Source organism: Artibeus jamaicensis, unplaced genomic scaffold (genome assembly GCF_021234435.1).
Source record: "Artibeus jamaicensis isolate MK-2021 breed Jamaican fruit bat unplaced genomic scaffold, CSHL_Jam_final contig_1998, whole genome shotgun sequence".
Taxonomy (NCBI): domain Eukaryota; kingdom Metazoa; phylum Chordata; class Mammalia; order Chiroptera; family Phyllostomidae; genus Artibeus; species Artibeus jamaicensis.
The window spans coordinates 17892022-17916028 of record NW_026521407.1 but is presented as its reverse complement, the minus strand read 5'-3'; the positions used below and the strand labels follow the sequence as shown (position 1 = coordinate 17916028).

Below are 24007 nucleotides of genomic sequence, written 5' to 3'. Positions count from 1 at the left end.
CCTGCTTTGCAACTCATTGCGGGGGGGGGGGGGGGGGGGAAGCCCTTCATTCTGTTTGGGGGAAGAAAAGTACATGTTCAGCTTTCAGTAAATGCCAGTTGAGAAAAGGTATCCTAAACATGCCAAAATTTATTTAACACATTCTAATTCAGCTGAAGTTATAAAGGGAAAAGATGAGTATGTGCCTGATAGGATTTGAAGAGAATAGTACTTTACCTCTGTGGTCCCCAAACACATAACCCAGTCTAGTCATGAGAAAGGGAAAACAAAACAGATCCCAATAGACAAATAATCTAAAAAATACAGGCAAACCTCAGGGGTATTGTGGGTTCAGTTCCAGACCACCACAGCGAAGAGTGTCATCTTCTTGCTGGTGGAGGGTCTTGCCTGCCATCTGTGAAGTGCAGCAAAGATATGCCTGTACCTGATCAGTACTCCTCTTCCTCAAAACTGCCAAGGTCATCAAAACGAGGAAATTCTGAGAAGCTGTAATAGCCAAGAGGAGCTCGGAGACAGGACAGCTAAATGAAGTACGCTACCCTGGACGGGTTCTGGAACAAAGAGGGACATTAAGGAAAAACTAGACAAATCTGAATAAAGGATGGGCTTTAGTTAATATTACGGTATCAGTGTTGGTTCACGAAGTATGACCAACGTACCATATGAATGTGAGATGTTAATTGGGGAAACGACTACAAATGGAGTGGAGAATAGGGGAGGAGTTCTGGTACCTTTTGCAATTTTTCTTCAAGTCATATAAAATCAAATTTCTTGGAACATAAAGAGTGGTAAGTGGTGTTTTTAAAACACCATTTCAAGCACAATAGACATGAACAGCACTACTCCTGCGGGTGGACAAACTAGGAATCCAGAACCACCATAATACAATTTTAGTAATTTTAAGAGGAGCAGAGAAAAAGAGTGTTTCTTTTTTCCCCATTTCCACATCGAAACATATTCAAAATCTATGCACTTCCGTGGATGAAGTCCGCAAGCCCAACTGTTGTAAGGAAAAGTTTGTAGGGAAATATTAAGGCAAAGTTTTGTTAGGAGATCCGCCAAACTAGAGACTTCCATGCTTTAAGTCACTAGATGAAACTTTTGCTTTCAAATTTTAAACTAAGCATCTGCTTCACATGTTACATTTAGCAAACAGTTTAAATAACATCATAGTGCTGAAGTTTTAAAAATGTTTATTAAATGTCAGTAATCTTTACAAAGCAAATATAATAGCAAGAGGCAAAAATTTTGCAAAATATGTACAAAAGTAAAAAGCCTTAATGAACTAGCAACTCATAAAACCAAACTGTTCTTTCCACTTCCTTTAGAAATAATTTATTGCCAATCCTGAAGTAAAGCCAACAGAAAATAATTTACAATATCAGATAATGTGCTTAGTTCCTGGAAAGTTATAAAAAGATATACGTATAAAAAATCCTAAACCACAAATACTTTTATACAGAGCTAATACAAAGCATGTTTTGTTAGGTACAGTATCTATGAGGTTGTTAGAAAATATACTTTTTGATAAGGCTTCTTGTGGTAAATGAGCTCTCCCCACGGTCTAGGTCAGAAAGCCAGTGAAAACATTTTGCGCTTTTGCTTTCAAGTAAGAGGTAAAAAAAAAAAAAAAAAAAAAAAAAGGCATATGCTTTGTTGCATCATGTTTCCCCAAAAATCGGCTCTACCCGCCCCCGCCCCCTGCTTTCCCCCCCTGGTACCATCAAACAGGCATACTTGAGGACAAGCGCATCCCTTACTACACCAAGAAATATAATGAGCTTTCTAAATACAAACCCAAATCAGATACCAAGGAAGTAGCACGTTTCTCTGACGACATGCACTGACTGAAAATGTATGCATAGTGAGTCCTAGAATACTTCAATACAGCTGGAAATGTTCATCACTGACAGATTTGGATAGGTTGCAAAATCTCTATCAGCCCAGAAATTACTCCCCACCATTAGCGCTTTTTGGTCCATATAAGCTCTGGCATTTGAAATCCAATGGTTAGACCTGGATGATACAAGAATGAACATATGTATTTACATGCTAACTATACATTCAAGTACAGACATGAGAATGCTAGCAGTACGAACACTGTAAGATGTTAATAATCACTCACCAGCCTTCTAAGGCTGTTATCAACTTGCTGAAAAACCATGAAGTCCAACTTGTTTTAAATTTTGGGGTGTAGACTTACAATTCAATTTCTAGTATAAACTTATCAAGCCCTAGCCTTGTACCATAAAATAACGGGTATATACTATATCTTTTCCTTTATTTGGAACGTGGAGACAAAGACATACCCAGTCACATACGATCCCTCCCTTCCTATGTTTACTGAAGAAAAAGCCAACCTGTGTGCTACATTAAAAAAAATCAGTATTGTTAGTCAAGCAGCTCGACACGAGCACACCACCTATGACCGATGGAACTTAACCTGCTGATGTGCCGGGAGAGGGAAAGGGACCCAGCACTGTCAGATCTCCAGCCTAAGAAGACACTTGCAACATTTCTGTCCTGATTCAAGTAAAAGTGAAAGACATTAAGAGATAACAGAGTGACTTTCTCTAGATTTATTAGGGAGTTTGTTACAAATACTTGGCTGAACTTTACAGGCACGATTCCATGGAGTCACACAACAAATTGAGTTAACACTGATATTTAGTCTTCTCATTACATAAACAGAAATAGCATTGCTACAAATTGCAATGGAGAGAATCTTGTTTCAAATGGCTTGGTTTGGGGTTTTGGCTAAATGTGTCATTATATAATGAAAGCACCAATTTGAGGGCTTCTCAAACAGTGATTTGAGTTTCACAATATAACTTGGTGATTTTTCTTCATATAAATAAGGCATAATTGGGTATGTGCACTAATGCTGAAAAGACATTTATCAAAAGCATAAATACAAGTGTTTGGGTATACATTTGCAGTTGAGATTTACTCCTTCCTTTTAACAAAAATTAAAGGGCATATGATTTCGGTCAAATCTGAATCAGTACTTCTACTCATTTCTGGCATTAAGGTCATCTTATTTCCTTCTCTAAACCAACCACTGCCACCAACTGAACAAAGATTTGCTGGAACAACCTCACTTGAGTGATGTACCAGAGGCTCCCCACTTTGTAAAATATCAGTACGTGCCAACGACAGAACAAAAACAAATGACCTTTTTTTCACCCCACGTTGCCTTCTTGGGTTGCGGTTGCTCTCTAGCCATAAAGTGCCCCTTCTAGATAATAAGATTGAAATGAAGGCCCTGGCTGGTGTAGCTCAGTGGGTTGAGCACGAGCCTGCCAAAGAAAGAGTCACTGGTTCAATTCCCAGTCAGGGCACATGCCTGGGTTGCAGGCCAGGTCCCCAGTGGGGTGCGTGAGAAGCAACCACACATTGATATTTCTCTCCCTCTCCCTCTCCTTCCTTTCCCCCTCTGAAAATAAATAAAATCTTTAAGAAAAAAGATTGAAATGAAGATGTGAAATCAATACACTATTTGGCAGACAACAATTCAGGTTATTAAAAATAATATTTAAGTGGCAGAGGCACACCTTGAATTCGTTGGACCTTCAGAAAACAGCTAATGCAGCCTTTTCCCTGTATAAAATCAAGGCCCAAATTAGCGGTGGTCTTTGATTTGTAAGGCAACTCTGTGTATTATAAATTTCAAGGTCAACAAAGACACTTGTGACATTTCTTACAAATTAAACAAGAAGACATTGAGATTTAAGAACAGAATGTAAGAGAATTAGGCACATCTCATTCAAAATTATAATCACAAAGTCAGAAAATGTAACAGGTGAAAGAACTTGCCATTTCAATTACTTTGTTAGAGATCGGGAGAAAATGAGCATAGCAAAAACTATGAGCGCCCTCTCCGTTTTGTTCACTAAATTTCACCTGCCCCTTCATAGAGTGGTCTTTCAAAAGGATTTGGTTTTCAGGATACAGACATAACGACTCCATCAAATGGTTTAAAAATGCAGTATATAAAGTGTGGACTAATGCATTCAGATTGAACTTCACAGTTCTATATCTAATCAAGCCTGCCATTAAAAATAATTACTGCCTCAAAGTATATTCTAGACTTTACTATATGAGGATGTTGGCAGAGACACCACAACCATCAGGAAAGAAAATCACAAATGCCCAAAGTAATACCATATCTATTAAGTGTTTCAACATTTCTTGGTGTTAGTCAACACGGGGAAATGTGATTTCTGCTTTGTCAGGCAGTATTTATGGTTCACATCACTAAACATAAATATAGCACAAATAGACTCAGTTTCCTCTTTACACGGGGAACTTACCTCAGTCTCCGTGGAATTAATGGTTTGGCTGTTCCATAAAACTACTTGCTAAATGCACTGAGACTTTCTACCAAAAAGCCCAAATGCTACTGTGCACACATTCAGATATTCGCTAGCACTGAAATGATTCTAATTCTGTGAGTTTAAACAAAGTATTCTTTTGGCAAGAAGCACTAGATGAAAAACTATTTAAACATGCATGAACTATACTATGAACATCCGCACTATCACGTGGGAGACAGCTCTGGAGGTTGTGTACTCCAAAGCATGAAACACTGGAGGTGACTACGGACATCTTGATGAAGGATGAAACTCCAAATGCAAAATCAGGCATGTTAAGAGCAATCCCTGGTTAGCTCACTGAAAAGCCGTAGTCTCATACTAGACAGCAAGACAGACCAAGAGCCACTGTCTTAGAAAGCGTGGGTGCCCAATAATGTTGACCCATCTTTCAAGAACTTTCTAGCCAAGAAAATACCTGAGAACCTGGTGAGCTATACAGTAAAGTGATGGCTATCACAGTCTTAATCACAATTTTCAGGAAAAAGAGAAAAGCTGCCAGACTTTCCAAACCGCCTCAGCCTTGTACATCTGTTTCTCTCACCCAGTTCTAACACTGCACATAACCTGCAAGCCAGCATTTTCAGTCCCGCAAACCAGCCACTGTGAAGAGTTTGCCGTGAGTGTGCTGTAATCACAAAGCTACCTCGGGTACGTTTTCATTTGACAAGTGGAGGGAGGTCAGATGCAATTATATTTCGGTGTGAGTATCCTTAACATTCAAGCTGTATCTCAATAAAGCTGGGATTTCTTAAACAATGATATAAACATGCGTATACTGTGTTTTTAGTAATAAACAAGGATGAAAAGGAATCTGAAATAATACCGTTTTGAATAGTTTGACATGAAAATACTGCCATTGCCACAAATGAACAAAAAAATCTCATAAATGCCACTTGTCTGAGTTGATGGAAATAGGAGAGCAAAAGAAAGATGTTTGTGACGGTACAACAATGATTTCCTACAGCTAGGGCCACAAATCATCTGAGACAGGGTTTACAAGTCTAAGAGTAAAACACGTAACATTCTGGGAAGGGTGTTTTATGGAAAGTTCTGTTAAGTTGTTTGCAATTTTTAGTTACTGCTATGGCCACAATGTTTCACACATCCGGCACTTTTATTATGATATTTAAATATGAAAAGGATAAATTATATTCCACTCATAACTTTGATCAACATACTATACATGGCACTTGCTTGCCTTTTGCTCCCCCGTACCATTTGTGAACTTTCATTAGCATCACACCAGAAATCTCCATGTAAACTTTAAAACACTAGAACCACAGAAACTGAAAAAAAAAAAAAAAAATGTTGTGCACATAAGTAATTAAAGATACATGAAGCCTAAATCTGTGTAAATCTATAGAATATCATTACTCAGATCAAATTTTTTTCCAACAGCTACTTCAAAACAGACTGTCATAAAGCCAGGCACAGGTGTCGGTGCTTTGTGTTGGGCAGGCAGAAGGTGTCTTACTTGTTTCAGAACTGAATATTCTTAGCCTCATACCTACAAATATTTAAGGACACCTTCTCTACTTGGCACTACAGAATTCAGTTTGAAAGTAGAAGAATTTAAAGCCTGAAATATACCTCATTTGAGGTTTGGCAGGAAATTACAACTTCGCTCCAATGGAAGCCACAGCGAAACAGATCAAAGCCTGAACTTCAGCAGATACTAGCGATGTTTTATTCAGCAGCTTTCAGCCACAAACCCAAGTCCGCAGAAGGAGGACTAAGAGTTCCAAGAACTTAAACAGAGAATCAAAATTTTTCTAATTCTTGTTGTAAACTATTTAAAAAAAACAAAACAAACAGAAAACAATCAAAAAGACACAAAGCTATTAAAACAGCAAGTCTTTTGTACATCACTGTAGCATAAGCTGCTTGAGGTTGTCATGCAGAATAGTATCCTTCACGTCACGGAAAACCAGGCGGATGTTTTCCGTGTTGATAGCAGTGGTGAAGTGGTGGTACAAGGGCTTCTGCTGCTGGTCCCGGCGTTTGTTACGGAAACACTCCACCAGGAATTTTTGGACGTCTCTTAAGCAGTGGGGATCCCCTTCAAACTCTAAGAAATAGTCTTTGATGCTTACAATTTGCACTTTCTCCTCAAGCAAATCTGTCTTGTTCAAGAAGAGAATTATGGAGACATTGCTGAAAACCCGGTTATTGACGATTGTTTCAAAAATGTTCAGAGATTCTGTAAGGCGATTGGTCAGTCGGTCTTCCATAAGCACCTGGTCAAATTCACTTGAGGAAACAAGGAAAAGTATTGATGTTACACTGTCGAAGCATTCAAACCAACGTTTTCTTTCTGATCTTTGACCACCTACATCAACCATTTTAAAAGGAACATTTTTAATTTCAAAGTCGTACTCATGAATGCCTTTGGTGGGCCTTCTGGCAAGCAGAATATCTTGCTGTGATGGAATGTAATCCTGAAAGAGAAAAAATGTTCTGCACTGAGTAATCCAGAAGTAATTAAAATTTTTAATGTACTACTAAAGGGTCTAGTGAATGGATATGCAAAATTACTTTTTAAAACGACACCTCCCGATAACATTAAAGCACCAATACTATTATTATTTCCATTATAAAATGCCAAAAAATATTAAAATGTTAGTGTACAAAGACTGGCTCAAAATTCACTACAAATGAGCACTGTTTTTTCCCTCCGGCAGTACTATTCAAGCTGAGGCCTTACCTACCAGCTGTCCTCATACTCTGGCCTACCACTCTCAGCTTCAGCCCAAGTGGCCTCACTATTCACATACCCACCTGCTGACCTGAAATGTCAGTTCATGAGAATCACTTCCCAGCTCAAGGTTCTGCCTCTCTGTAGCCCATTCTAAACATTCCTTTACTGGCTTTATGACTAAAAACTTCTATACTGATTACTCCACGTTGTCATTGCTGCTATGCTATGTGCCTGGAAAACACCTCCTTTACTATAATTAACTGCATTTACTTTGGGCCACTTCCGAAGTTGGTTTCCAGGGTACTGTGAAGCCATGTTCCAGCTATCTCATCTATTGACACAAGTAGTCTTTTACTCTGTCAGCACGTTTGCCTGTGAAATGATGGTGACCATAGCAGGTCTACCTGCCTCTGAGGGACAGTTTACGCAAAGATCAAATGAGTCCTCTGTGAACAGGATCAGTCAACTAACTACTAGACCCTGAATAGACAGAAGCTGCTGGTCTCACGAGTCATGGGACAGCCCCTGACAGTGCACTTCATCATGTAGTCAAGCTGTCCTTTCTCTTCTCGGGCTAGTATTTTTCCACAACTTTGGGCAATACTGAAAAGAAGAGCTTTTAATCATGATGAGCTCATTAGAGAAGAGCTCATTATCAAGGTCAAAATATTTTAAAAATCAAGGCAAAATTTTAAAAGAATGCTGTTATCTGCAATGCTGCACTTTATGCCTTTCCAAATAGTATAATACGATTTTGAAATGTCATCTCAAGAATACTTATGTCTGAAAATGGTGCACTTTAGTTAAGGAAAAAGGAAGGCAGTTCTCAGCGATGGTGTATCTATAATCCACAGCCACTTACTAAGTAACTCTGGGACTCTAATAAATGTGTTGGCATTTCTATGTTTTCTTCTAGCTTTTGTTCACATACCTACCTACTTTACATCAAATGGATTAATATGACATGATTTACATAAACATTCTTCTACTAGTGGTCATTTTGGATGTTTCCAAATTTTTGCTTTAATTAAAAAAAGTTCAGCAATTAAATTCTTATGCAAACACTTTTTCTTTTCCTTTTAAACTATTTCCTGAGAGTAAATAACCAGAGATAAGCTTATGAAGTCAAAGGTTATAAACATTTTAACAACCCTGGACACTTAGTACCCAATTGCTTTCTAGAAAGGTGGTACCAATTCACAATGCCTGTGTGTCAGCTGCCTCGGAAACACGCCAACACTGAGCTGTTCTTTAAAAAAAAAAAACAACTTTTTCTTATTCCATAAAATAAAACCTTCTTTATCATTGCTTTAATTAGAAGCTAACAATCTAGTTCAAAGTAGGCTAATTCATATAAACCATAAAGCACAGGACAATGTAATCAAATACTAAATGATCTGGCAGTGATAGTGGTTAGGACTGGGAATTCTAGAGTCAGCTCTTTAATACTGGCTGTATGATCTTGGACAAGTCACTTAACCTCTGTCTCAATTTCCTCACTTGTAAAATACAGTAACATTCATAAGGGTGCTATGAGCACTAAATGAGTTAAATGGGTGAAGTGCTTAAGAGCTGTGTCTGGCACATATGTTACGTGTTACTGGTCTAGTGGTTCCTACTGTGTCCGCCAGCTCTCTACACACACTGCTGTAGAGAGGAAGAGGGAAAAGGCTGTGATGGGCAGGTAAACTTCCACTCAAGTCTCTCCAGTCTCATTTTTAAATGCTCACCATTCATTTACACTTGACGGGTTATTCACAAATAAAAGGCAGTCAATAAGAAAATTCCTTTTCTTCCTTACCAACTCCTCTAAGTCCAGCCAGTATGTTTTCCTTCCAACTTCCTGTCCCACCAATGCCTTCAGCGTTCTTGAAGCCTCTCAAGCACCCTAGCTCTTCTCCATTATCTCCTATCCTGCTGTTCCTTTTCTGAATCTGTCTTATACTTTCCCTTTCCTCATTTCCACTGTCCCACTTTTTCCCCCTCAGGCACAGAATTACCATCTTTTCACTGGTTTCTCTGTCTTGAATGGCTTCCACTTCTTGGCTCCATCTCTGAGCCCCTCCCAGACAGACCCCTCTGGCATCATGACTTCAGAACTTACAGGGCAGCTCCTGACTCCATCAGGCCCAGACTCTGCCTACTGGCTTTCGTGACCCTCCTTACTCATTTTCTAGAACTAGCAGACTGTTCTACATTGCCCAGAACCACCATGGAGCCTGACACCAAGACCTAAGCAAATCTTCATGTGTAATACCATTACCTGCCCAAAGACTTGCACTACAGTACAAGTGCAACGAACAATGCAGGCACACCCAAGTTCCTGCCTTCTAGAAATCTGTTTTCATGAGTCAGATCCAAGAACACCACACATCCTTTGTTGGACAGACGTGCCTCCTAAAACTAAACACACCTAGCTGTTTCCATCTCCGAAGGCTGCACCTCCACTCTCCATATCTAAATCCAACCCCTTTTTCACCTACTCTTTTGGGCTGGCTCCAACTTTTCTACCTGAAACATTTCTCTAGTCTTTGACTAGAACGAGTTTCTTAAATATACAGATCAAAGAACAAAACAGCTAACATTGAGCATTCATTACACACTATTCTGAGTGCATTACTGGGTGCAATGGACTGAATTGTGTATACCCCCTCGAATTCTTATGTTGAAGCCCTAACAGGTCATGTGATTATATTTGGGGATAAGGCTTTCTGAAAGTAACTAAGGCTTAAACGAGGTCATATGGGTGAGGTCCTTCTTAATCAGAGTATTTGCAGCCTTATAAGAATAATATTCCGCCAAGATGGAGGCACAGGTGGAGATACCGTGCTTTCTCACACAACCAAGTTTAGAGACAACAAAATATTAGCAACAGAAAACACAGCCAGAACACAAGAAATTAAACTTTTTGGAAGTCTGATAACAACGAATGCTTCAGCCTGACCGGTAAGAGGGGCGAAACCAGCAGCTGGCAGAGCGGGGTTGCACAGGAAAACTCGGTCAGACGGACTCAGGCGCACGAATCCCAGGCGTGGGGTTGCAGAGGACGTACCCAGTGAGTGACCCAGTGAGTGACTCGCGGATCCAGCGAGGGTGCTGGGCTGCGCGATGACTGTGGTGCCGCATTCATGTGCAGATAGACCGGTGAGGGAGTGGGCAGTGAGATGGGCCCCAGCGTCAGGCGGCAGCAGAGAGGACCGCCATTTCCCTGCTCTGACCCTGCCCCCACATACAGCGTCACAAACCAGGGACCTTGCCCTGGTGGCCCCTCCCCGCCCCTAAGGCTCCGCTCCTCATACTTAACAGGCACAAACAGACCAAATATGGCTCAAGAAGATCTCAAAGCCCCAGAGCCCATAACTCTAAGCAACAAAGAAATAACAAAACTTTCAGATGCACAGTTCAAAACACTGGTCATCAGGATGCTCACAGAACTGGTTGATTTTAGTCACAAATTAGAGGAACATATGAAGGCTAAACTAATTGAAATGAAGGGAATTGCACAGGAAACCAATAGTGATGGAAAGGAAACTGGGTCTCAAATCAAGGGAGTGAACCAGAAGGAAGGAAAAAATGACCAAACAGAAAACAAAGAAGAAACAAGAATTCAAAAAAATGAGGAGAGACTTAGGAACCTCCAGGACATCATTAAACGCTCCAACATCCAAATTATAGGGGTACCAGAAGGGGAAGAGGAACAGCTACCAGTGGAAACTTTATTTGAACAAGTAATAAAAGAGGACTTCCCCATTCTGGCAAAGGAAATAGACTTCCAGGAAATCCAGGAAGCTCAGAGAGTCCCAAAGAAGTTGGACCCAAGAAGGAACACACCAAGGCACATCATAATTATATTAGCCAAGATTAAAATGAAGGAGAGAATCCTAGAAGCAGCAAGAGATAAGGGGACAGTCACTTACAAAGGAGTTCCCATCAGACTGTCAGCTGATTTCTCAAAAGAGACCTTACAGGCAAGAAGGGGCTGGAAAGAAGTATTCCAAGTCATGAAATCCAAAGACCTACAACCAAGATTACTCTACCCAGCAAAATTTTCATTTAGAATGGAAGGAGAGATAAAGTGCTTCTCAGATAAGATCAAATTTAAGGAGTTCATCATCACCAAGCCCTTATTATATGAAATGTTAAAGGGACTTATCTAAGAAAAAGAAGATAAAAAAGATGAACAGTGAAAGGACAGGAAACTCAGTTATTAACAACCACATCTAAAACAAAAGCAAACTAAAAGGACAGCTACATCAGGAGTGGAAATATAGAAATGAAGATCTCATGGAGGGTTAGTAACAGGGGAGTGGGAGAAGGAGAAGGGGGGAGAAGGTACAGAGAATAAGTAGCATAGACGGTAGGTAGAAAATAGATAGGGGGGAGGGCAAGAATAGTATGGGAAATACAGAATCTAAAGAACTTGAGATACATGGACATGAACTAAAGGGGGGAATGGTGGGGGTGGGGTGTGCAGGATGGAGGGGAATGAAGGGGGGAATAGAACAACTGTAATGGCATAATCAATAAAATAAAAAAATAAATAAGTGAAACCGAAGTACAAAAAAAAAGAGTAACAATTTTTCTCTGTCTCTCTCCATGTGTGTGCGCTGAGCAAAAGCCATGTCAAGGGTGAGAAGGCCACATGTTCTGCAAGCCAGGAAGAGATACCTCATCAAGAAAAATCGACTGTGTTAGATAGCACCTTGATCTTGGACTTCAAGCCTCCAGTACTGTGAGAAACAAATGTCTGTTATTTAAGCCACCCAATCAGTGGTATTTTGTTACGGTAGCTTCAGCAGACTAAGACATGGGGTTTATTTTGTGTAATCATCCCATATCTCTATGAGGACAGTTCTCTTACTATGCCACCTATGATATTGATAAAAAATAATAAATAAAATAAAAACCAAGAGGTTTACAAATGCACAGGGGTATCCGAATCATGGCCCAGAATGGCTGTGAACAGCCCAACACAAAATCATAAACTTACTTAAAATGTTATGAAATTTTTTTGTGATTATATGTCACAATGTGTTTAACATGTGGTCCAAGACAACTCTTCTTCTTCCAGTGTGGCCCAGAGATGCCAAAAGGTCACAGGGCCAGGAACCCAAGTAGTCTGTCTGCAGAACCAATGTCCTCGCCCCACATGCTATTTCACCCAGCAGAGGGTCAGGGGGCCTGGCATGAAGAACTTCAACGGCCCTGGTACTTTGGCCAGAGATGCAGAAGCAAATGCAATCCTGTTAACTATCGAATATGCACAGAATGGGTGGCCAATGTATAGCATGCTCGGGTTTATTCTTCCCTCCTTTCTAACTGCCAAATGGTTATAGCACTTTTTCCTTTTTATTCCATTATGTGGCCTCAGAATTGTCCTCAACATAAGATACTAAGCAGCTAGTACAAAATTCACTGGAGCTGGCCTACTGTCATTCATTGAGACATTTGTTGTCTTGTATGTGTTAGGAACAATTAGGCATCAAGAACTCAACTCTCCACAATCAAGAGATGAGGACCTTGCCCTTATAGAAAGAGGTTGGTGAAGGACCTGTAAACATATAAATAAATAAACCAACTATAATAACAGCAATGAAGTTTGAAAAAAGCAAGGGTTAATACTGAAAACAAGAGGAAGGGACCTACTTTAAATGCTATGCTCAAAAGGCCTATATGAAAAGGCAAATTAGGAAGAGCAAGTCAGTGTCTGGATTAGAAAACATGAAATAACTTTAAAAAATCAGTTTACTTACTACGGCTTCCCTTAACTTATTTAAAGGCTTATAATCTGACCAGATGAGAAAGTGACAATGAAATAATCAGTCGTAATAAAAGCTTCACTGATGTGCATGCACTGAGTTAGATAAAGACCGAGATCCCAAATTCTGGAATGCCCGTGTATAGGAAACAGGCAGGAGAAAACCATTGGTTTGAAGGGCAGATACATGTAATTTAGCAAAACAGATAGAAAACAAGGGAAAATACAAAAATTATCCTGCTAGAGCAAAAAGAGGGTACTTTTTCACGTGTCCTAGATTTATTGGTATGTTACTTTCCTACTTGTAATGGGATTCATTTTGTGGTTTCCTTCAGTTATGTTTTTCAAGTTAAATATTTCATAGAACCCATGAGATCATATTAAAATTTATAACAGAAATTTGCTAAGAGGAAGCAAATGAAAATACACTAAATTGAGCAGCTAGCAAATGACTCTAGGGCTTAGGCTTCCAAACATTTTCCAGGCAGAAGAAACCTTTCTTCCAATGGCATTTTCTGCATGCGTTCAACACAGAAAGCAGCTGGTGCAGCTGCTCTGCCCACAGCAGGCTCAGGGAACCAGTACCAGCTGAGAGATGCTGGCTCTGAGGGATACACGGCACAAAAATCACAAACTTTCTTTCCGAGGACAACCCCTTCTTCTCCAGCACGGAATCCCTTCACCAGGCCTTCAGAATCTAGCCCTCCTACCCTGTATAACACAGAGGCCCCAAACTAGAAAAGACCGTTTTTTGAAAGGTTTGTAAATCAATTATCCACTGTGTTGTTTCTGTTTCTGCTTACATAAAACCCAAAAGACAGTGAAGTAGAACATATAATGTGCAATCTCATTTTCAAACATAAACTTCTTTCTCTAAACAATTTTACTTTCATTAAGCAGTGGATAGTGCATTCCTTAAAGAAATGTCAGAGATCTGGACAGTAGAGGGAGAAAAACTGGAGCAGGAATAGTCAGAATACTGCCACTAGGAGACAGAAAGAAGCAAACAGCTTGATATATAATTTTTCTAAATTCCTAACATCAATATCCTGACTATTGCTTTCAAATGGCACTAAATACTCAGTTAAAAAAAACTTACTGGTTCTCCAAGTTTATCCAAGTTATCCAGGAAATATTTTACAGATTCACCCTAAAAGCAAGAAGAAAACAAAGTTATTAAGGCTTAGAAATGGAAGCCTTTGTTACAACAGTTTACATTAAACTGTCTGGTTGTTCACTTAGTCCAAACATAGTTTGCTCCAGACTGAACAGCTCAGCCCCACTAAAAACGTATAAAATGTCTGCCTCTGCCGCAAAGTGCCACAGCCTGGTTAATTTCACAACTGCTTTAATAAGTGATACCCCCATGTGATCGTCTACTTGGACAGGATTACATTAATACTTTTGATAACAACTAAAATTTAAGTGGGATTCTTTTTGTCTACATTTTTCTACCTGAAGTTTATACCAATGGTGGTTATCTTCAGAGACGAGAACAAACCTGAGAGGAGGTGAGAACACTATATAAAAAGTCTACCAGGAACAGGCATGTGCCTGAAGACACAGCTTGCTAAGGCAGACATTGAATGATGCTACAGACTTCCCATCTCCAATGGGTCTTCTTTTCCTGAGTGACCGGCCTACTCTCTCTGAGGCCAGATCCTCCAACCTGGAGGCCCTCAGGTAATTTCCAACATCTAAACTGTATGAGAATACATTCCCAAAAGGCAATACTTGAGCAGAGGATACATAAGAGGAAACCATCTGTGGAATGAAGCCTCTAGGTCTTGGGTCTCCAAGTGCCCTCTTCCTGTTTTCACTTTCCTATTGGATTTCTACTATCATGCACTTCCCCTGCCTGAAACTGCTTCCACAAGGTTCCTGATGGCAGTCATTCCTTAGTACACGGGAGAAGCAGTTGAAGTGTGGAAGCGGTTTCAGGCAGCTTCTGGGGCCAACCACGCTTTCAGTCACAAGGCCTTAAATAAGTAGCAGTTCTCACAATGTTTTTCATGCTAATCTTCTCCATATTGTTCTGATTTTAGTATAGGTGCTGCCGAAACAAGCACAGTTCTCACAATCTCTGGTCTCAGGATCCCTTTTCACATCTTCAGGATCCCAAACCGACTTTGTTCATGAAGGTTATAGCTATTAATATTTACCATAGTCGAAAGTAAAATTGAGAAATTTAAATAACTATTTATTAATTCATTTAAAAATATCAATGGAAAACCAATTACCTGTGAACATACTTTAGTGTATCTTAATAAAAGACAGTGAAACACTCATCTGCTTCTGCATTTGAACTGCTACTTTAGCTTGCTTTGGTTGAAGTAAATGATGAAAACCTGGCCTTAAACAAAAATGTAGTTGGAAAAGAGAGAAGTGTTTTAAAAATTTAACAGCAAAATATTCCCTGAAGTACTAGCAAACTACTAGAGGTTTGTTTTCTAAAATGGCTAAGTTCAATAATTTAAAGTGGCTTACATACTTTCCATGCATATTAAGTCCTACCTGCAAGGTTGAAATATTTCAGTGAAAAAAATATCAAGAGACGGGAGAGAAAACTAGAAATCTGTTTACCCTAGAATTAATTATAATTGTGAACTGTACTGACATGTTGGACTGCATCTATTGTCATAAGGTATTTATCTGTCTGTAATATGCCTTTAATTTTCATCAGTTTTATAATCCCCCAAATAAGCCAGATCAAAGTGTTTTCTAAATACTCATTAAGCAAGCTTCATTCGGCCTGTTTGGAGAAATCTATTCAATAGGAAACTTACTAACTTGCCTTTAAAAGTGATCTATAAGTTTTTTTTAAATCAGTAATTCACATTTGCATACACTAGTCATTTAAGCCCTGCAAATATCTTCGTGAAGCCTTATCTAAATAAGGATCCTTTGGGGCAATATTTTATACATAGACTTTGTGTAGTGTAAGCTTTTCCATCTAGCATTCACTTATATAAGTTTTACAGAAAGAATCAAATGCCAAGTAGAAATAAGGTACAAAATGAAAAAAGTTTAGGGTTAAAATTGGTTAATGAATCAAGACTCTTCATTTCAATTTACGGAAGTAGCTGATAACCAAGGTAAATTGAAGACTCAATTTCCCTTCCTATTTGTCCTTTCTCTATTGTCTCTTCACATATTCACATGAAAATATGAAATACAACACAATACCATTGTGCTCACACTATCTGAAATCTAAGATTATAAAATCATACTTAATTCATTAAAGACAATAAAACCAGGCCTAATCATATTTAAAGAATTTGTTCATAGCTTTGAAAATGACTCTAAAGTGAAAAGATCTCGAAATCATCCTACTTCAAGTATTTGAAATACACCACCTCTATAATGGGTTCCATGTCTTTCTCCTCCCCTTAATTTTAACTTCAAAATAAAATATAACAGAGGCTGCTTACACGCAGGGTAGGCATCACACCCTCCTCCTGGCTCTCAGAGCCTGCCCCGGAGCTGTTTCACTGCTCCTTTCAGTCCCTGCCCTCCCAGCACTGCCTGGTCTTCACAAAGGACCTATTTTATTGTTTCTTATCTTTGAGATGACCTACTTTTTGTTTAATGATGTTCTCTATTAATTTTTACTTGGAAAAAGCACTGTAAAGTACTGATGTGACTCACATGCTTTTAATAAGGGTAATGTCACCGTCTTTACCACTAAAGCACACTTAAGGTGCTACCACTCACACCTTTTTGTCTAGTTCGCAAGGAGCAAGACAGCATTTACTTATACTCAGAGAAATAAGCTATTTTCCTTTGCTCTGTAGACAGGTCAAATTATGTAGACTCCAAACGAATGCAGAGTTTCAAATTTCTTGCTAACATTTTCTAAGTGCGTCACTTAAAACTTCCAAAAGAGCCAAAATTAGTTACAACAACATAAACCACCCCAATATTTAAAAACACTTTTTCAGATTAAATATCTATTCAGATTAATCTAAGATAATTTATAATAGCCTAAATCCAATGTCCAAAAGAACACCTGCCTAATTTAGACAATAAATGTTAACTCTTCCTTGCATATAAGCTATAAAAATAAACTAGTGCACAAAATTAGAAGAGATTTTTAAAAAAGAACTAAGTTATCACTTTATTTTATAAGCTGCCCTTTCTTGCCACTGCTCACAAATAAATTAATTTCTTTTTATATCAAGTTTTTCAATTAGACTTATCACCAAAATAATTTAAAGCTAGATCTTAGAAGTCATAAAAATAAACATTTTATTTAAATGCTTCATCCTAGAGATATGAGAAAAAAAACTTAGCCATATGTCCAATAAGCATTTTTGGATATATGTGTATCTTATACTTATGCATGTGCATATAATACTTATAAGCTATTCTGTTTTGTTATCTTAAGAAAGTATCCATCACTCTCAAAAGTCTGTATGAGAATTACAGCCCTTTCTTTAAAATAATACAGGTTTCAGAGTGGAGGCTAGCATTTCTTTTAAAAATCTTTTTTAATTAAAAATAATTAAAAATTTCTTCCCTTGCCCTGGCCAGTGTGGCTCAGTTGGCTGACGTGTTGTCCTGTAACCAAAAGGCTGTGGGTTCAGTCCCCAGTCCAGGCGCATATGATGCATCAGAACAAGTATGGGAGGCAACCAATCAATGCTCGTCTCTCGCTTTGATGTTTCTCTCTTTCCCCGTCTATCTAAACACAGTGAAGAAATGTCCTCAGATGAGAATAAAAAAAATTAAAACCTCTTCCCTTATAAAACAAATTGTAAATGTGAGGAAGAAGTTTAATATTCCAGACATGGGACAGCAATAACATGATACATAACACTGCTCAATGTGGCAACAACATGCTAGGATTCACCCATACTTGTTGCATTTACCATTCAGTACCACCACTTTTTCTGTTTATTAAAAAAATACACGCAAGAAAGAATCTTCTACTTAATTTTTAAAAATCAGATCCATTTTCTAGAACAAGACCTTGACAGTTCTCTGAGAAAATCACCTCCTCCAGGAAATGCTAATGTTGCAACAACACTGAATGAACAGGATATAAAACTGTACAGAAAGTACAAAAAAGTTTATCTCAACACCCGAGGTTGTACTGAAACACCAGAAGGAAATACACCAACTACCAACAAAGATGTCTTAGGGTAGTGGTATAAATGGCTAACCGGACGATTTTCCACAAGGGACATATGTTTTAAAATTTAAACTTAAAAAAAAAAAAAAAAGGCAATTTGGATTCTGGAGCCAAGAGGTAATTCCTCATAACAATTTTCCTACTTTTCAGTTTTCACATAACAATAAAAAGCTCAGAGTTTTAAGAAATTCCTCATAGTTAAAATAATTTTTGAAAAGGGTCAATTATATATAACCCTAACAGCATACAAAGAAATATTTTGTTCCACAACTAGAACTGTTTAGTAGTAAACTTCTTTTGATCTCAAAAAGAAATGAACTCAATTGTTAAAAAGAAAAAAAGTAGTAGTTTTTCAAAAATCATACTTCCCAAATATAGTTTCAATTTCCCTGATAACTCAAGAGGGGCCTATAAGAGCACTTCGTGATACCCAGAAGTCCTTGTGAATGCACACCAGATGGGAAGTTCTTCTTTATGATGTGCTACAACGAATCTTGAAATCCCCACGACTCAAACATTACATAATAATCATTAAATAACATTAACATTTATTAATTAGTGAAGTAATTCTATGCCTAAGATCACACAGCAGGTGAGAGGAAAACCCAGAGTACTTTATGCCCGCTTGAGTGCTCAATCCATCATGCCAACTCTTGCCAGGAGAGAAGCTCCCCACAGCCTATGCAAGCTTTAATTACCTTCCCTTGCCCACTCGCCAAGCAAACAATCATATCAGAGAGCAAAGCAGTACAACCTAATGAAGGTGGGAAATAGCCCAACTTTCTATTGGTGTATCAGTTCCTTTTCCAAGTCACTCTTTGGTTAATTGTGCTATTAAGGGATGCAGGAAAGCATGGTTGGAAGCGAGTACCAGACATGGGCTACAGAGTCCTCCCGAACTTTAAAAAGGCTTGAAAAAACACAACCTACTAAACCAGGTGGCTGAAAGCAATGCAAAGAGGAACGAGAACGGTTGGCCTGATTTCAAGTGGATCTTATCTACTTCCTCACCTCTCTTCCCTCTTCAGGCCCTTCTCGCCCGGCTTCTTCTTCACCATGTCTCTTGCCACAATCGGCAAAAACCTCCCTGTTGCCAAAAATCAATGGACATGCCAGTCTTCCTTTACCTTCCAAGACCTCTCAGTGGCATGTTTTTCTTCCATAAAACACTGCCCTAGCTTCCATGCCATTACACGTTCCTGAATGGCTCCTACCTTTCTGGCCATTTCTGTTAGCATCACCTCCTCTGAACACTTTCAAAAGGTTCAATGTTCCTTGAGACTCTATCCTCAACCCTAGTCTCTACACCCTTTCTCTGAGTAACTGTAAACATTTATAGATTTTAAATATCACCTAGATACACACAACTCCTAAATTTCCACCTCTAACCCAAAGCTCTAATCTGGATTCCAGACTCAAGTATCACACTGTCTACTTGATTCCACCTTCATGTCTCACAGAGATCTCAACCTAATATGCCCAAATTAAAGTCTTAATCGTCCCTCTCAAATTCTTTTCTTGCAGTCTTTACCCTTGAGCAAAAAAAGCACCATCCACCTGCTCGTTAAAACCAGAAACCTGAGTCACTCTTAAAACATGTCTCTCTACCTCACCTCCTACCTAAACTGTCAGAATCCCAATGACTTTCCCTACAAAGCATACGATGAATCCATCGTCTTCTCTACACCTCTACAGCTACCACCCAACTGTGGAACTGCTCAGCATCCAGAATGGCAGAAAGGTTCTCGATAATGTTTACTGAATGACTGCTCCCCTCACCTCTCTCCAATTTCCGTATTCCAGCAAGCTGTTTCCCACCTTAGGTCCTGCGCACATGGTACTCCTCCTGCCTGCCAAACTCCTCTCTCCCCTCACCTGGCTGCCCCTTTCTCACCCTTGGGTTCTTAATTTAAATGTCCACCTCTTCAAACCATTCTGTTTTGCCAACGTTTCCTTTTCTTTTCCTTCCAAGCATTTATCACCAGTGGGATTATTTGTTGGCCCATGTAATCTAAGTTCCTCCAACTACCATCTAAGATCATCAAGAATAGCGATTACTTACATCTGGTTCACTAGCAAATACCCAGCCTGCAGCAAAGTGCCTACTCATTCATAGGTGCTCAATCGATTGTCACTTAATGACTGCTAAAAGCTGCCAGTTGACTGTTATCTGACTTGTCAGAGAATGACTGACCCCATGAAATCTGCTCCCCAAGGCCTTCTTGCCCCCACTGCCTTGGACATTTGCTCTTCACTTTTCATGTGAGGAGAAAAGAATTGAGATGACAATAATGAAAATGCACAAAGTCATGCTCTAGACCCTGATACCAGCACATAACACAAAATATAAATATGTAGAAAACTATCAGTAGACACAGTCCTATCCAAAAAATGCATTTCTACAGAATGAACATTTGTCTTTTAAAAATATCCATTATTTAAAAGGAGCCTTTTTTCCCCAAAACGAAGGTATCTTATATTAAGGCCAGATGTACAAACTTCTAAATAACAGTGAGAACTTTAGTTTTTTTACTAAATTGTAACACCAACCTCAAAACTGGTTTAAACGTTTGATCATAATTTAAAAGATCAAGAAAAAAATAAGGAAAATAGAATTCTCCCTGCCTAGTCCAGAACTGAAATGTAGATCATCTATATGGTAACAATTTTAATCATTTTTGAAGCTATAGCTAGAAAAGACAGTTTTACTACAAATGTGGCGAGTTAGTAACAGTTAAAAAATAGCAAATCGTTTGCACTACAACATTGTAACTCAATAGGCTAAATCACATTACTCTTTTACAACTATTTCAATATGAATAAATAGTATTTACAGCTTTGTGAGTATGCAGCATTCAATTATTTATTAGGTTTTTAAAAAATCAATAAAAATTACTTTAGGGATCTTACATTTGAGTATCAATTTGTCTAAAGTATAATCATGTACATCTTCTCATTTATTAGGCCTTGTGTAGCAAAGAGTTGGCCAGGCTTGTAAGTAGCAACTCAGAAAATTTAGTACAGCGGCTCATTTCTAGCAGCTCCCATGAACTTTTCTTCTACTTACTATCAATAAATGGATACAACCGCACTTTACATCATGAAATGCACATGAAAACCACATGATGATATGACAAATCCTCTACACTTCTACTGAGACAGTGCATCCTGTTTAACAGAAATACGATTTTAAAAAACATTACCCAGGAATATGAAAACAGTAACCAGGATATTAAAAAGGAAAGTGAAAGTCTCTCACCCCAATTATTCATTATTCCAGCCCTTTTTCTTTAACCTTTCTAGAAGGGTTAAAAGAGAAACATTCTACTAAGATGCTAAATGCAGCTGCTCAGGCTCAAAGACACCAAAGACACTGTGAAACCATTGGGTGGAGGGCAGGTAGAAAAGTTTTGTTTATTAGCTAACACTGTTTTTAAATGCCAAAGTCAACACTTTTTTTCTTTAGAACAAATTTGAAATCTGTTTACTTTGCGCCATGAGAAAAAGTAGGAATTCTCTACTAGACTAAGGTTTCAGTTGGTTTTTATACAAAATGGTCAGAAATTCTAAAATCTCATAAAAAGTAACATGAGGTCTTAACAAATCACTTTGTATTTTATAAATATATGGAATCTTTTTTAACCTTGGAAAAAGAAACCGAAATACCCTCTGTGACCTGAGTACTCACAAAGCCTCTGCCCATCCCAGGCACAGGAAATGGGAAAAGGGAAAGACTCTGGGGGGCACCACCAGTGGAGGGGCGCCACAGAGAAAGAGGAGGAGGGAAAGGGAAAGAACAGCAGAGCACCTGTACTTTCCACCAAAGGTATCTCACCACACTTCCGGCAGGGCAGGCAAGGATTTGGCTAATTCAACCTACATATCAGACTGAAAATCAAGCAAAGCGACATGAGAAGGCAACAAGAACCAGTGTAGCAATGAAAACCTTAAATCTCTCTTAAGATGTGCTACCTTGCCCTGGTTGGTGTAGCTCAATGGATTGAGCGTGGGTTGCAAACCAAAGGGTCACAGGTTCAGCTCGCAGTCAGGGCACACAAAAGGAAACCACACATTAATATTTCTCTCCCTCTCTTTCTCCTTCCCTTCCCCTCTCTCAAAATAAAACAGTTTTATTTTAAAGTTTGTTTTTTAAAGATGTGCTACCTTTATTACAGATAATATACGGTCTAATGAGAATGTAAGCCACAGGTCCGCATTATTTAGAAAGAATTTTTTATATTGGTAATGGAGTTCAAAAAGTGGGTCAAATAAAAACTTAATAGTGCTTTATTTTTTTAAAGAGCTACATATGATTTATGCATACATGGCTAATGTTAATATGTGTCAGGCACTGTGCCAAAGACTTTTACATGGATTATCTCATGAGATCCCTGATGATGAATAACGGTAGGTGCTTGGATTGTCCCTGTTTCAGTTGCAGAAAGAGATTCAGAGACACCAATGGACTTGCTCAAAAGCACACAGTGAGTGGTACAACCAGGACACGAGTTCTGGTTGGCCATTGAGTCCTACTGTACCTATCTCACACCCAGTAGAATACCATATCAAATCTTCAGGTTGTCGCATTAAAGTCATTTCTGAATATGTTTTACAATATGCAAAATAAATCAGTAACTCTGAATATGGTTATGTTCTAATTTGTTTGGAGGATACAAAGTAAACTTTCCTGAAGTAAAACCGAGTATACAGGTCTTATGACTGAGACCAAAACCAAAATATATCAAGGAAGAGCAATTCTACTCAAGTATTTGGCATCTACTGTACAGTAGTTGGGGATGAAAAGGCACACCCACTACACTGATTAAAAAACATTTGTATTCGTTTTGCCAAAAGAACAGATTAAACTGGAAAGATTAGACAAACAACTACTATCAGTGCAGCAGATGGGAACTTTAGTCCAGTTCTCAAAACAAAATGATTTCCTTGATGTATTATCAGCCCATTCTTATAATGCTCCGCTAATGTGGATGTAACAAATTCTCTTGAAAAAAGGTATCTTGCGAACACACACACACACACCCCACAGAAAAAAGTGAACTTATTATGTAACTAGACAAAATATACTTTTAAAAGAAAATAAAAATCACTGTTTAATTTTCAGAAATATGCACTTAAAAATTCAGGTAGTATCTAACTGTAACAAAAATTTGCAACAAACTATAATCTGGAATGCTCAACAGTACTATGAAAACTATGACAATTACATGAGGAACACTGCAAAGGAGCTCATAAAAATAAAAAGTATTCTGATATCCCCTTCTTCAAAACAGGAGCAAATATGTATCCGAAATGTGCCAATTTCCAAAGGATACACTCCTAGAAAAAATATGGCTGCCTTTCAGATAACTGGTTACCATTAAACTTTTTTTTTTAAAGGAACATTATAAACTATGTTCACAAATAAATAAGTAAATAAATAGAAATTTAAAAACCATGTTCATTGATAAAACATCAGTTGAGGATCACTAGTAGTACATCCAAGGAATGTTTCAGGGATGAGGATTCAAACAGCCTTGACCATGAGGAAGGGTGGTCAGAATGAGCTGTAACACTCTAAGAAATCTGCCATTAAGTGGCATTTAAGTTTATGTATATCGTAACTATACTATAATCTAAGTTAATGCAGTAAAAAAGGAATGGTACAAGGGTATTATGGAACTCCAGAATACAACAGAACTGTGAATATCAGTGCAATGCTATGTATTCTTAAGAAAACACACATATTTAAAATAACTGTGCTAGAACTTGCAAGGGGATGATAATCTGTGAGTGTAGGGGCGTTGGTCAGAAGAGGCTAGGAATAAAAGAAAAGAATGTCCCATGGAAATATATTTGAGTGCTTGCAAAATAGTTTAGTAGCTAGTGCTGTGGGCCAGGAGTCAGTCTGGGTTCCGGCATCTACTCTGTGATCCGCGGCATCAAGGAACCTTTCTGCAGAGGAACTTTTTCATCTGTAAAATGGGGACAGTAACACATATTCTATTTGTTGTTTTTTTTTAAGGATTATATGAGAATGCGTG

General features: G+C 38.5%; 1 protein-coding gene across 1 annotated transcript in view; it reads right to left on the bottom strand.

Annotated features, from left to right (window-relative positions):
- Positions 1-1176: 1176 nt before the first annotated feature.
- Positions 1177-24007, bottom strand: part of GNA13 (G protein subunit alpha 13) — a 31910-nt gene continuing 9079 nt past the window's right edge. The window contains exons 3-4 of the mRNA XM_037127962.2: positions 13932-13982; positions 1177-6814 (exon numbers count right to left, since the gene is read on the bottom strand). Of these exons, the coding sequence (XP_036983857.1) occupies positions 6242-6814; positions 13932-13982 (624 nt within the window). The 3' untranslated portion in view covers positions 1177-6241. The remainder of the gene's footprint in view (positions 6815-13931; positions 13983-24007) is intronic.